At 40.5% G+C, this 15,581-nt stretch overlaps 1 protein-coding gene across 1 annotated transcript; it reads right to left on the bottom strand.

The window, feature by feature from the left end:
- Positions 1-2,949: 2,949 nt before the first annotated feature.
- On the bottom strand, positions 2,950-8,710 carry LOC117408677 (inhibitor of growth protein 2-like). Its single transcript, XM_034013877.3, has 2 exons — positions 7,433-8,710; positions 2,950-4,352 (listed from the first exon to the last, which is right to left on the bottom strand). Exons 1-2 carry the CDS (start codon positions 7,569-7,571, stop codon positions 3,664-3,666), a joined length of 828 nt encoding a protein of 275 aa, XP_033869768.3. The 5' UTR covers positions 7,572-8,710; the 3' UTR covers positions 2,950-3,663.
- Positions 8,711-15,581: the final 6,871 nt, after the last annotated feature.

The raw sequence follows: 15,581 nt of genomic DNA on the forward strand, positions 1-15,581 counted from the left end.
ATGTTTACAGCAGTCAGACTAAAGCAAGCCTGCTTAAATGGCAACATTTTATTTAAAAATTTAAAAAAATTGACATATACATTAGTGTGCATTAGTTTACTGATCTGCCTCTGAGTGGAATTACCTACTAGAACAGACTGAATGATCTTTACTAGCCCTGTACAGTCACCAATCTGCAGTGTTTAAAAAGTCACAGGACATGGAGCTAACAATTCCGTTGTATGGACAAATACGTTGTATGAATTAAGATACATACATACCATTTTTCATAGTTTCCCCTGAGCCAGCGGGGGGTGGAGTTGGGGTGCTGGTGGTTTTCTATTAAGATATATACATACCTGTTTTTTTTTTTTTACTGTTCCCCCTTAGAGACAGCGAGCAGGCGGGGTGGGGCACTTGTTAGGATAACATTTTACAATTGGCAATCTACAATATTATCGGGAAAACCATGCTCTAAATCGGGAGTCAGGTATGCATGTTACATTAGCAGGGGTTCCCATAACTGCTATGCAGGTACGCATCCCGCACCAATAAAAAAAAAAAAAAAAGCATACTTCCATATTGTTTTTAAGATGCAAATGCGTACTGTCAGTACATTTTTAACAGGAAAACATTCTTTATACAGACAACATATTATCTGGCTGTGACTAGGGTGACCAGACGTCCCGGTGTCCGACATTTTGCTCAAAATATTTAAAAACTCCCGATTCTCAGCCACTTCACGTAGCGCGACACACTCTAAGTACCTTTTGTCAAAATAACGTAAACAACGCTTGAAAACAAAATAAAATAAAATAAAATAAACAAGGTACTAGGGTAATCAAGAACATTATTTTTGTAAAGTGATTTAACACAGGCATACGTGCTAATTCCTCAGTGCGCCATGCGTTTTCATTTAGTTTATATTCAATATGAATCTACAATTGTGTGTAATATGGTCGTTTTGTAGCTGTTCAGTTCTGGTGGGATTTAGCCCAGACACCGTTAGGCTGAGCACCGAGAGGTTGCAAGCATCCGAATCCACCACAGCAACCACGTTAATAAATACAGCCTAAAGCAGAGTAAAGAAAGAAAAATGCCAAAACATAAACGTATTTTTAACGATTTAATGTAGTATTATTATTATTATTATTATTATTATTATTATTATTGCACTCAATATTAAAGTATGCAATATGCATAACACAATATGGCTACTTAAACTAATTAGCCACATATTATATACCCAGGAGTGTACTGAAATTAAGTATAGCTGCTTAAAAAAAAACCCAAAAAACAAGATAATACTAAGAGTGAGAGAATGGCTATTCAAATAACCATTCAAATAGCCTATGTTTAAATGGGTTAATTAGTCTTATCAATTATTTAATAATGTGTGCCGGTTTTGAGCTTTGAAAATCTACTCACCCTAGCTGTGACCCCTAACCTGATTTTCTATTGAGTCTCATGATCTCCAGGCAACAGAGCTTATTATCGCTGACCATAATTAAATACCACTCCCCATATTTCACTTAAGGCCGGAGGGTTCCAATTCACTAAAATGTGACAGCAGGGATCTCAATTTAGCTGTCCATTCAGAGAAGAGGGATGTAGTTATGGGGAGTGGTTTGAGCCATTACATTTAAAAGTGAGTTGAACCAAATTAATCTATTTAAGCATTTTACTTAAAATAATATATTTGTTCCTTAAGTTCTATCCTTCTATAAATACTGTTGAGCTGTCAAGCTAGCATGTTCAACAACGCTGATAAAGTGAATGTTTTGTTTTTTGCTTCCGAATCCCCAGTGCTGGAATATACCATTGAAATAAACAAGCAGAGAATGAGCGATGATTTGCTACACATTGTAATAAACAGCAATCCAGACTCCTACTTAAACATTCATAAACTGTTGTTGTCTCCGACCCTGCCATTAAGCAGTGCTGCGTGTGAGTGCGGGTTTTCCTACGTCAACATTAAAAAAAAATATATATATATATTCCTCTCAATCTCACCTTTCTGCCCCGATGCATATTCATATGTGTGGGTGAATCATTTGAGTAGTCCAGACCCAATAAGAAACCATAATTTGTTTGTTAACAAATACAAAAATGATATCAATAAATTAAACATGGCATCAGACTGTAATGTCGCTGGCACTATAGGAGCTACCATGGCAGTAGAATCTCCAAATTTGAACCCCTAATCCTTGACATCCCAATTGTTTAACTGTTGGAGAAGGAGGTGGTGGAGCGAGACAGCATGGATAATGACCTCTAATTTTGGCGAGTACAAAACCATTTCTGCTGGTACTCATGCGAGAACCGAATGATGTTATGTAAAACACGGCACATTAGCATTTTTTAAATGGCAATTGGTGAACATAAAATTAGCCAGCACCTTTGTACATATTCCAGTCCTGCAGTTCAAATGAAAGTAATATGATGGAACACATGATTGAAACAAATGCAAGTCACAGAAATGCAATTGGTTATTGCAATCTATAAGACACTGAACTCCCAGAAGCCCCACGATTTAACTCTCCTTTAGAGTAACAAATCATTGCTTTGCCCTATGTCTGCTAGGACATAAATAATAATAAATATGGTAATAATACTGAAGTTGTCTGCAAATTACTTCTATGAAGTAGCAACTCTTGTGTTTTCAATGTATTATGTTCCATAAATGACTGGTTCAAGTAAAATAAGAGAGAAACTGAATAAAATAAAAGGGGCAGGAAAACCAGGAATTCACCAAAATTTCCAATACAAGTCATATTTGAATCCCTGTAAAGCCAGGCAAGGTTAGCTAATGGAAATATGACTTCTGAAAAACAATTTTTTTATAAATAAATAAAAATTAATTAATTAATTGATTAATTAATTAAATAAATATACACACACACACACATTTTTTTATATATATATATATATATATATATATATATATAAAATAAAATAATAATGATCACTGGCACAGTTTTATTTAAATACTGCAAAGTTACAAAATTAAATTAGTAAATACCAAACAATATACTAAAACAGTGACATTTGCCTTGGAAGACATTAAAAGTTGCCAATGATTTGTTTTACAACTTTAAAAAAAAAAAAAAAAAAAAAAAAGGAGAGCATTGTCTCTTCATCATGATTATAAATACTGTGAATGCAAGTTAGTTTGTAACCTTGTGTTGTGCCTTGTTCCATCAATGTGCTATCCATCAATAATCAAGTATGCAAACAAATATACAGTGTAGAGTTACTTGTGTTCTGCCCACACAGTTCTTTTCAACTACTGCCTCTTCATAAAGTTTTAAACAAAAAGTGAATCTGACTAAACAAACAGTTCCTCCTGTACAGAGAGAAATGGCAGCATTTCTTTATTTTTAAATACATCTTCTGTAATCTTAAGGTTAAATGGAGATGTTTTCTTTCAGGTCTATGCTACGATGCATTGTTCTTTTTTGTCGCAAGAGCACCCAGTTACAACTTGCATTATTATTATTTTTGACAAGTGCAGAAACACACAAATCACAAGACTTAAAGTACAGCAACTTTAATATTTCATTAATACTATCGACTAAAAAGTATTGCATAGTCATATGCACTTGTTCTAGAAGATTGTTTTACCTGCAAAGAAAATGCAACGATACAAAAAAAAAAAAAAAAAAAAAGTGTTGATGGACATCACTACCTCGACCTTCTGTCTTTTTTAGTTTTCTCAATGCTTTTGTCCATTGTCTTTTCACTATCCCCTCTGCATTTGGGACAGTACCACTTTCCCTTTGGCTTATAGGTGAGTCCAACACATGAGAAATGAAACCACTCGATGGGGCACTGTTCATTGTCACACCCTATCATTTCACCGTAAGACACTTGGTTGCACAGGCAGTAAGTGGGCTCGTTGGGATCGATGGCAAACTCGACGGGAGAGACCTCTCGCTCTTGCTTGGCTTTTGTCCGTTTTTTCTTCTTGGCTGATTTAGATTTCTTCTCCTTGGGCGGCTGCTCCTCACCGGCCGCCTCCTCCTCCAACGCCACCCCATTGGCGATGTGGCACGATTCGTGGCTTTCGCTGTTGCGCTGCCGGCGGATTCGTCTGGTTGAAGGCCTCTCCGGCAGCACGGCCTCGGGCTTCGCTTTCTCCACAGGCTTTTCGACCTCTTGTGGCTCCTGGAAACACTGCGAATGGGCCTCCATCTGCCTGGATCGGTTCTCCACCTGTTCCATCACCTGAGTGACCACATGGAGCTTCTCATCTCCCAACTCCTGGCTGCTGATCAGAGCTCGCTGGAGATGATTCTGCAGCCTCTTCCTCTGACTCAGGTCAGTCTCTTTTTTATACTTCTCGTAGACATCATCAACTTCTTTCAAAACTTCTGCAAAAAAAAGTACAACATAGTTTCAAAGTGATGTACAATTTTACAGTTAATTATTTTATACAGTTAATTATTACCTGCACTGTAACTTTGTAAGACTATGAACGCCCCAACACCGTACCTGGTACTTCACTATTACTTCAAGAAAGACACGCATTCTCTTACTATAAATGTCTTACACAAACAGTAAGAGCAAAGGAAGCAACTGGTTAAATTGAATTAGTTAGCATCAGTAAAAAAAAAAACAAAAAAAACACATTTCCAAAACATTTGTGTAAATGACATTAACTTCAAACTAGAGATAGGGTTAGTGTTCAGAGAGATGCTCTGGAGTTTGTATTTTCTAGTGTAGTTCCGATAATTACGAAAAATACACACTTAATTGCCTCTTACTGTATGTTGAGGAAAGAGAAATAAAAACATGGTGGCATGTAACAAAATGTTTTCTACTATACGACAACAGTTTTATATGCATTATTACTGAAGGAAGTCAGTGTGCGATTTGTACAGACAGCAGTGTGCTCCGCTCACATCCACTTCCGTATTCAAGGCTCGGACAGACTCCCATAATGCCGAGCGAGTTTGTCCATAATTCTATGCGTTTAAATCACAGGCGCCATTATTGGAGCCCATTACTGTGTATACGTCATGGGAACACACGAAAAGTATGATAAAATGCGATTGTGGTTCAAATTACCAAATGTTACTGTCCAGTGAATTATTTTATCAATAAAGCATTCAAAGTTATGTATTTTTTTTTATATTCAAGTTTTCTGTTTCTTAATTTTTTAATTTGTGTATAGCATGTACTCTAGCTAGCTAGATGCTTGATTCTTGTGTGAGACAATCATTTCAATTTACATTTAATTGATAACCATAATGTCTGGGAATAAACAAGAAAATACGGATAGCATTTGCTTTTAGGGGGGCTGTTTGTTTTTTGTCAACTTACTTCGCTATTAATAAACTTAACCTACACACTGTATTCATCCACTAAAGGCACCGTAGTTATGCTGCAACAAAAAATGTCACAAAATATTAAGACAAAGCAGCCCAGTATTTGAAGAAAAAAAAAGATTTTAAAAATACTAACTGCAGTATAACACGAAACCGAATTATTAACACAGGCTTTGTAAAACATAATACAATATATTAATATACAATACTAAAATAATGCACAGCAGAAAGGTAATAGCACTTACCTTAGAGGTATCCACCGTTTGCGAATAATAAATCAAAATCCATGAAAACGTGCCACTGAATCCACGTAAATTCATCAAATGAAGAAACAGATCAAACATTTAAAGTCCGAACTGTAACGTTAACTTTGTACATGGTGTTACTTGTAGTGATTCATTTGCACAGGTTTCTGGAGTCTAGTATCTCCAGTATCTCCAATAATAATACTAATTTTATTATAAATATTTCACAATCCAATCCTGCCTAACAATGCTGAATGTGTACGCGAATATAACATTACGATCTTAAGGAAAATGCGCAAAATGTAACCAATGATTTTCAACCGCAGGCTACTATAAAATTCATGAGTATTTTCGCGAGGACTAGTAGTGTAAATAACGATTTACGCGCCAGTTATTACACTTGACCATATTTGCTGTAAGGTAAATCTCTCTTTTCAAACTCAATGTTAATCCAAAGCATATAATAACTAAGTAGAAAACACACGCATTTCTGTTTTATTTCTTTTTTTTTTTTACTCTTAAATATTTTAAATGTGTGATTATTTGTAGGGCTTGACACAAACCTGTAACTTAAGTGTAAAATTGTGTAGTTTGTTGCCTTGCTTTAAAGTAGTTGTGTTCGTACTGCCACCCACCGGATTTGTAAGTATACTTTGTTAAGGGAAGCGTACTATTGATTATTTTGCCCGGTAGAAAATAAACATAGGGCGGCCATGTTATTGTAAAAGTAATGAGCACATTTTCAATGTTTCAACATCCAACCAATTCAGATCAGGGACAGAGTTTATGAAATCCTCAATTTTGTTGGACGTAAGCAAAGCCTGCGCTGTGAAACGTAAAAAAATCAATTAAAAAAAACTGGTTTAGTAATAATCAAATTAATTTAAAATGACAATAACACTAATCCAGTAGACATACGAAACGTCCATTCAACGTGTTTCTGTCCGCAACAGCCTTCGCAGACAGAGTGGGCTCCGCTCTAAGCCCCGCCCACTCTGTCCGATCCTTCATCATCCTTGAGTCAAGGCGTTTTGTTAACATCCAGGAAGTGACGACAAATTTCCTTTTGATTTGCGAGTGAATTAATTCAAATATGTTTAAAAGCACATAAAAAGAGACTGTAAAAACCAGGCTTTTCTTGTGTCTCTTATGAAATTAAATTCGAAACCTAACGAGACCCTTAATACCAAGGACAAAAAAAAAAAAAACTTTCTCGTATACTTCAAAAACCAGAATGACCCCGAGACAAGCAGCCAAACAGTAAAAGTAAATACCTATACTGCTGTCCGGTTTTCTGTTAATTTCAGCAGGAATGTTTTGTTTTCCGACTGAATTGCTAACCAGTAGGCTACGTTTTACTTCCTACAACTGGATCCCTGAAGCAGACTCAGTCTCCCCAAGATCCTAGTACACTTCACAAGCACACCGCCTTCCCACACATATCTAGCTAATACTAATCTAAACACGGAATACATAAATTACTAATGTACGAGTATAATCTTACGATTTAAACAAACACATTATTCGAGCCCAATTTATATATTATCTCGACGAAGTAGTTTGTATTTAGCATGATTGTTTTTTTCCCCCATTTGCCAAAATGGCTGATCCCTCTTCCACTTTGGAAAATACCTCTTTTTCAAATCGCACAAGCTACCCTATTGCTACTTAAACGAGTTTACACAGGGGTTTACATTGCAGTTCGTCACAAAAAAAAAAACACAATGGCCCTTTCTAAGTATCTAGACTATAGATCGGTACTAGTGTAGACTGTACAGTATTACAAAAGGAAAACAAAGCACAGAACAATACTAAAAAAATGTAATAAAGCAAACGAGTCGATGCGAACATCATCTCTTTATTAAAACTGCCACTTACCTTGATACTTTGTATCGATCTCTCGTAGCAAAGACACATTCCTCTGTATGTCCAAAGGGAGAGACTCCACACATTCGAGATAATCTTCCACATAACTCACCAGCTGGTTCTTTTCTACGATTGGATAATGCCCTAACATGTTTATAGTTATGCATCAAGCAAAAAAAACAAATATAGGAAAAAAGGAGCGAATAACTTCACAAAAACGCATCTGAAAAGGATACTGTACTATTGCTTCTATGCAGCTCAATCTGCTTCACTAACTGCAATTCACTTCAAACAAAACTCTCTTTTGTGCGCATGCTCTGGGATATGCCTTATAAGGCAATGCACCGCGTTTTTGCATTTTCCCGCAGCTTCTCCGACAGGGGGTTGGGCTGTACTCACTCGGGTTGAAGTTCACAGATGCCACTCTCTTAAAAGGAAAGTAAACGCCTACTTGTGTTTATAAAACATATTAAGAGCAGTGGCGTACTTTTCATACAGTACTTCCTTTAACAATTATCAAATAGGTAATGCAATTTATAAGTGAAGACGTTTTTTGTTATAATTATGAATTAAACCGTCCACAACAATGACCAAAGACACGTAATATCGAAAGGACAAGCTGACACAAAAGTTGGAAACACCGCAAGCAAAACATTATAGATTACTAGAATTCTGTAAACAACCAATGTGTTTACAAAAATGTCACATATTTCACCGTGCAAGTGAAATACCGACATTTAAAGTCTGAATACCAGACGTTTGTTTGTAAATACTAACCCTAAGAAAAGTACTGCAATATAACGCTGTAATACTTTTGATTCAGTTCTACAAGTATAGGACATAAATAATATTACAGGAATAAAGTAGCAGTGTCAAAATACTGTATACTGCAGATATTTCAGTAGTGCAGTGGCACTTTCTGAAAGGGAACTCAATGTATCCTAAATGCATTTGTGCCGGAAATGCATCACAACACAGCTAAGGATGTTAGTAGCATTTTCTCAAAAATAACATTCTGAGAGTGAGCCCCGTTCTGTTGATGTATTTGGTAGAATCGTACATCACCTGCGTTACTGCGTTACATTGACAGGATCCCATTTGCTCTCACCCGCTCAGTCCCGTGGACTTCTTAGCTGTTGAATGTAAGCATGCAAACAGGATCAATGCAACTAAGCAAGGCACTCTCTGCCATGGGTCCGGGGACTTTCCCCTAGGCGGAGTTATCGAGAGAAACTAAGTTCTCAGCGGGTAGCCTAGTTAACAGATCTTCAGAATGCCTGTAATGAAAGAGCCCTCAGTCTCTTTAAATACCCCGAAGAATAGCGTAAACATTGCAGCCGTGGTAAGTTGTACTGTAACACTAAGTGATTATATTTTCGTCCGTTTGAACGGTAGGCATTGGTGCATTTTATAATCTTTGAAGTACATGATACAATTTGGCTTATTTTCTTCATAATTAATTCGACAAAATACAGTAGAGCACGTTTAGGAATATATTATGCAAATGACCACACACATTTCTTTTTTTCCATTTATACAAAAGGAAGCTGTTGAAGTGTTAAAGCGGGACATTAGATTATTAATCGTAACGTTAGATTATTAAAGTATTATGGTTAGGAAGAAAAAAAATAATTAATCCTTACATTTTTATTTAAAACGGTTAAGAGTATGACAGCTGGAGGATCATGGGTAATTTTGAAGCGGTCCCTCTGAAGTGCTAATTCTTGAATCTTTTTTTTTTATGGACTGATTCTTCTGGCTAAAAGGTGGTAATAACAAACTTTGTGTGTGTGTGTGTGTGTGTGCAAATAGCGCATTTTCCTGTTTTGTTTCGTAGTGTTTTTTTTATGTATTTTTTCCTTCGGTTACTCTGTTTGCATGTATGCCAGTGGAACCCAAGCTGGTAGATTTTTTTTAAAAAAAAGAATGTTCAATTATTTTTCCATAGGTGATTTTTATATTATATAATGATTATTCATGTTACCGAAGGGATTTGTTGTATAGCCCATTTTTCCTATCCAAATTAAATATATTGACCATATATTACATTCTTGCTATTGAAAAAAAAACGTTCTTATATAATGTATTAAACTAAAAGCTGTGATAAAGTAAAATACTTATACCTTATATAGCTATTTTTTAAAACAATACAAATGGTACCTGTATGAACCGGTACTGTTAGACTACAGTAGTCTAACCTCTTCGGGCAGCGTGATGATTCAGACGAGGATAGCCGACAGTTTGTTTAGCAGCAGTCAGTGGATAATTGGTTGCAAATATGAACGTTTACTGTTCAGAAATTCCCCAGATTTGCACGGCGCTGTACAGCTGCTTTTTAATACTGGTCGTTCAACCTTTCCTTTTGTCACTTCAACTGTCATTGTACTGTATAAGTTAGATATGGTAGTAACACAGAAGCCTGCATAAAATACAACTTTGAAGACATGCGCAGAGCGGAAGAACAGGGGAGGCAGTGTTCTAGTGGTTTTCGGGAAAATCAGTAGACTGATCTTTAGGTCGTGCTGCTTTTGCATTTTTTTAATTGTACATTCAGTGGAAGTTTTTTTTTTAAATAAATAAATAAAAACGGACTACCTCTAATTTCACACACACGCACACATAACATTAGGGCTTCTGTTTTTCAGTGTTTTCGTCCGACTTTATTGTGAATAAATAAATAAAGGACAAAGAACACAGAGTAAACAGAAGGATGGGGAAAGCTCACAACACACACACACAGACAGACACACACACACACACACACACACACACACACACACACACACACACACACAGACAGTTCAAGAGGCCACTCCAACACAGTCCTTCTCTCAGGCTCCAGTGGGGTCATACAGCCGTGGGTCAAATGGGGGTAGATGATGTTGGTCTGAGAGCCGGCACGGTAGCTGACAGTCTTGATTGCGAGCAGACAAGCTGTAGAGCTGAGTGGCAGGCTGGCATGTGGCTGGTAGGCGGCTGGGCTGACTGGCGAGTTGGCTTGCTGGCTGGCATGGTAGCTGGCAGGCTGCTATGCTGGCTGGCATTGCAGCTGGGCTGCCTGGCAGGCAGGCTTCCGGCTGACAGGCTGGTATGCTGGCTGGCAGGCAGCTGTGCTGGTCAGCGGGCAGTCTTGCTGGCTGGCTGGCATGGTAGCTGGCAGGCTGGTATGCTGGCTGGCAGGCGGCCGGGCTGACTGGCGGTCAGGCTTGTTGGCTGGCATGGTAGCTGGCAATCTTGACTGCGGGCGGACAAGCAGCAGAGCTGAGCGGCAGGCTGGCATGTGGCTGGCAGGCGGCTGGGTTGGTCAGCGGGCAGGCTTGCTGGCAGGCTGGCATGGTAGCTGGAAGGCTAGTAAGCTCTCTCTCCTCCTTGCCCAAGGCTCGTTTCCAGTCACAATCACAGTGTGCAGGCCGCCTTCTTGGTCTGAAACATGCCCTCCTCCAGGTCCAGGATGATGCCCATGGCGGACAGGATGCACTGCTCCCCGATGTCCGCTAGCCACACAGTTTGCCGCGGGCAAGCATTCCCCTTTCTAGACCGGCCTGGACTCTTTTGGGTCAGGGCCTTCGGCGGAGATCGCTAATTGTGGGCACCACGCCTACAGTTGCCCAGGTTGGTTGCAATGCCAGCACAACTGGCGGTGGGGATAAGTGGTGTACGGCTGTGCTTGGTATCGCCAGACAGGGCTGGGGGCTGATCCCAGATCGGTGCAACGCGGCAGCACGGGTGGTCTCCAGGATCTGCACCAGCCGGCGGCCCTCAGTGATCACCTCTTTAAGTGATCTGGGGTCCTTGAGTAACAAGTGCTCCCTCAGAGCGGCGGGGGTCACGGCCCCTATAAAAGCTTCCCTCGCGGCCTGGTCACGACAGACAGCAGCCAGCGTCATACGGGGGGAGATTCGCCACCTTCTCATGCCCCGTCCACCCATTAGCCTCTCCGATAGCCTCAAACACACAGTAGAACGCCTCCCAGCTGCCCGTGCCATGGAATTCCCCCACTTTCACTCGGGGCGGCCCATGGAAGCCACCAGGCTGTGGCTGAGGGACCGTAGTGCCCCAGGTTGGGGCCTGTGACTGCACTGTCTCTCTCTGTATGGCCGGGGGCCTCTCTGAGCCAGTGTTGACACCCTGTAGGTCGGCATTGCCCGGTCGGCGGGTTCATGGGTGAGCCTTGGCCTCTGGGCAGGGCTGGAATGGCCTGTGGTTGCCCCCGCAGCAGGTGGCCTCCCAGGGCTCACGCCAGGCCCGCCACTATTGTTGACATCTCTCGGGTCGTCCTCGCTCATCACGTGAGTCCCTGTCTCTACCAGCACATCCCTCCACATCACATCCTCACTACCTAGGCCATCTTCTTACCACGGACCCTATTACCCCGTCCCCGTCTCGCCTCCCCAGCCTCCCATCTATTCCTCCCATGGCCACCTCCAGCTTGGCTTCTTTTATTGCCAGAGTGGACATAATCACAATTCCGATCGGGCCTCTGCCCACAGAACCAGAATGGTTGCCCTTACAGCTCTCCGTTGTTCCTTGTTGAGGCCCGAGTCTGTCGCTATGGGAATGGTGAGACTGGTCGGCCATTTTGCGAGCTCCCTGCGGTCCTCGTGGCGCGTTGGCCATTTTGTGTGCTCCAGTCTGCACACGGCTCCCCTCAGTTACCTCTCTCTTGATTGTCTTGAGCCAGGCCGGCTCGCGTTTAACCACAATCCTCCTCCGGTTGGTCCTGTCACCTCCACCGCTCCTCGGCGAGATTGTATCTCCATCCGACTTCATAAGGTCACTTCTGGCAGCAATGTGGCATTCTCTCAGGTCCCGCCAGCAGGGGCTTCTCACAGGCAGAGGTGGGACTCGAACCTGGGACCTCTCTCCAATACCGCTGTACAAAAGAGCCAGCTTCCTTGCAGAAGCTAGTATCGGGCTTATGTCTTCATATCTGATTGTGTCACCTACCAGCCCTGACCCCTACTCCCGTACACACTATACTCTCCCCTGCGAGCCTCAAGTCTACCCTCGGACGTGCATTCCAGGGTACCTGCATCCCACTAGTGTGGCGTTCTCTAGGGTAGGGGTCGTGATGAAATCACACTGATACAGATCACTGAGGAAAAGGGAATAACAGCCCATATTTATTGTGAATAAATAAATAGAGGGGGAAAGAGCATGTGGTAAACAGAAGGATGGGGGAAGGATCACAACACACACACAGTTCCAGAGGCCACTCCAACACAGTCTTTCTCTCAGATTCCAGTCTGGACTCCCTTTCTCTCTCAGTCAGCCTTTTCCTTGTCTGACCGTCCGTCTTCTCCCCCTCTCTCTCTCGCTTCCCTCAGCGGAGGCTCCAGTGGGGTCACGCAGCCGTGAATAAGGGGCCTGTGCAGCAGCTAATGTTGTTGTTATTTGGTTCTTTCTCTTCTTGTTGGTCTCTCCTTACTGGTCCACCTGTCGTCTCCTTCTGAAGCATTACAAGCCTGCAACCTTTATATAGGGTCCCGCCCCCTCTTGTTTCAGAGAATTTGGTTGGCAGTGACCTCCACGTAGTGCTCGCCTCCTGTCCAGTCAGCACTCCCACCACCTGTCAAAGTGGCCGCCAGCTCTCCCGAGGTTGTTACACTATTATTCAGTGCTAACTCATCCATGGCATTGCTTGTTGCTTTGTTTATATAAATTAAGGTTTTGATGAGCGTCTCTTCTTTTTAACTAAAATACACTAAATAACATGCAGACTATGTCCAAGAAGTATTAAACCATTATAGTATGAAAAATTAGCATCCTAAGAAAGGTTCTGGGGACACTATCAAAATGGGACGTCCGGTCACCTTATATTGTCATTTTGGGGGGTGTTGGGGGTTGGGGGGTTGCCACCTAGGGAAAGGGGGGAGGGGGGCATGGGGGGAGAATGGGAATGTTCTTTTGTTACATTTTGATGTATTATGTATATCTCATTTCACAAATAAAAATTTGATCACAAAAAAAAATCAATGTGTCTGTCCCAATAATAACTTGCAAATCATTGAGACACACATGACTCAATTTACTCTTTATTATTAAGACTTTTATGGGGTAAACTAGCTTTCTCTTGCAAGTTAGTCTTCAGGAGCTATGAACTGTTGTATTATGTAGCCTACTGTTTAATGTAAAGAGCATACATATACGTGCGTATTTTTCTTTATGATAAATTGAGATAATTAAGTCGCAAATCCTGAAACATGACTCACCAGTTTTGCATAGTTGTTATGCCATCAGTAAAATACAGTGATTGTATCCTAACCCTGGGTTTCCCAATCTTCATCCTGGGGGACCCCTGTGTCTGCTGCTTTTCATTCCAGCTGAGTTCTCAATTACTTAATCAAACCCTTAATTGAACTAATAATGTGCTTAATTAGATCTTTTTAATTGTTCTCAGCTCCTATAAAGTTGCTGATTTCAAGTTCCTTATAAAATTGTATAGTTAACTTGAAATATCTCCAACTGTTTAAAAGCTGAAAACAATTATAAAGGTCTAATTAAGCTAATGAATAGTTCAATTAAGGGTTCAATTAAGTAATGGAAGGGAACTGGGAGTCGAAAATGAAAATAAAGTGATTCATTTCTGTTTATTTTAATTCCTACCCACTTAATCTTTCCCTCCATCCACACACCCTCTCCCCTTACTCTTGTCTTCCCCAATCTCTTGGTCATTTCCAAGCACCCCCTTATATCCCCTCGCTCCCTCGCCCCTTATGCCAGACCCCCGGACCCCACGTCTGCACACACAATGCACCATGCAGCCCCTGCACGCACACACAACTACTTACACTACCCACTTACACATCCCCGATACCTCCCCCAGTATCACTACAATATCGTTAAAGTAAATACAATCAAAAGTGTCTGCCAAATAAAGTAATAATGATAATAATAATGTAAAAAAAAATGTTTTCATAATTACAAATTAACTTCCACGTAAACACCCCCCTTCTAATTTGTATTTCACATTTCTTCTGGACAGGTTCAGGAACAACAACAATTTCATAATTTCTTTGGAAATCTCCATCAATTACACAGACGTTACATGTAAACTCAGCTTTTGCATTTCATAGGTCAAGGAGGCAGTGTGGTCCAGTGGTTAAAGTCCAGGGCTTGTAACCAACATCATAGTACAGAAACTGTGCTTATTGGAGTGGTAAATGACCTGTTAATGGCTACTGACTCTGGTTGCTTATCCATTCTTTTTTTGTTGGATCTTAGTGCAGCTTTTGATACAGTTGACCACATTATTTTACTTAAAAGGTTAGAGGAAACTGTTGGTATTTCTGGAATCGCCTTGGACTGGTTTAGATCATATCTTTTAAACAGATGTCACTCAGTTTCACTTGGTAATTTTGTTTCTGATCCTGAGGTCATTGTTTCAGGTGTTCCACAAGGTTCTGTTTTGGGCCCCCTTACTTTTTAACATTTACAGTATATGCTTCCTTTAGGCCAGGTCATTCAACACCATGGTGTCAAATATCATTTTTATGCAGATGACACACAAATTTATATTTCTTTTAAAACAAACTCTGATACAGCAGTTTCTGTCTTGTCACATTGTATTGCTGATATAAAATGTTGGATGCATGACAACTTCTTACAGTTAAATTCTGATAAAACAGAAGCTTTGTTGTTAGGATCTGGGAAACAATTGAGTAAAGTCCCCACACTGTTTTTAGATGGAATTACTATTAAAGCTAGTTTTACTATTATAAATGTGGGTGTTGTTTTGGACCCTTCTCTAACCTTTGAGGTTCATGCGCGCAGTGTTACTAAGACTGCTTTTTCCCACCTTCGTAATGTCGCTCGTTTCCGTCCTTTTTTGCCACTAGTTGATGCCAAAAGGCTAGTTCATGCATTTATTACATCTAGATTAGATTACTGTAACACATTGTTGTGTAGCCTTCCAAATAGTATTCTAAGAAGGCTCCAATATGTTCAAAATGCTGCTGCTCGTGTTCTAACTAGATCAAAATCCCACGACCACATTGCTCTTTTAACTTATAAAGCCTTACATGGCATGGCACCTGCATACAATGCTGACTTGATTGTCTCCTACGCCCCTCCCGAAATGTACGTTCTTCAGAGACTGGTTTGTTGGTTGTTCCGAAATCTAGGCTGCACACTCAAGGGGATAGGGCTTTCAGTGTCTATG

This window comes from Acipenser ruthenus, chromosome 2 (genome assembly GCF_902713425.1).
Source record: "Acipenser ruthenus chromosome 2, fAciRut3.2 maternal haplotype, whole genome shotgun sequence".
Taxonomy (NCBI): domain Eukaryota; kingdom Metazoa; phylum Chordata; class Actinopteri; order Acipenseriformes; family Acipenseridae; genus Acipenser; species Acipenser ruthenus.

Bases quoted from the DNA above. Each gene is read 5' to 3' on its own strand.
- LOC117408677 (XM_034013877.3), bottom strand. From the start codon at position 7,571: ATGTTAGGGCATTATCCAATCGTAGAAAAGAACCAGCTGGTGAGTTAT. The intron at 4,353-7,432 runs GTAAGTGGCAGT...TTTTTTTTGCAG, and splicing joins GATCGATACAAAGTATCAAG to AAGTTTTGAAAGAAGTTGAT.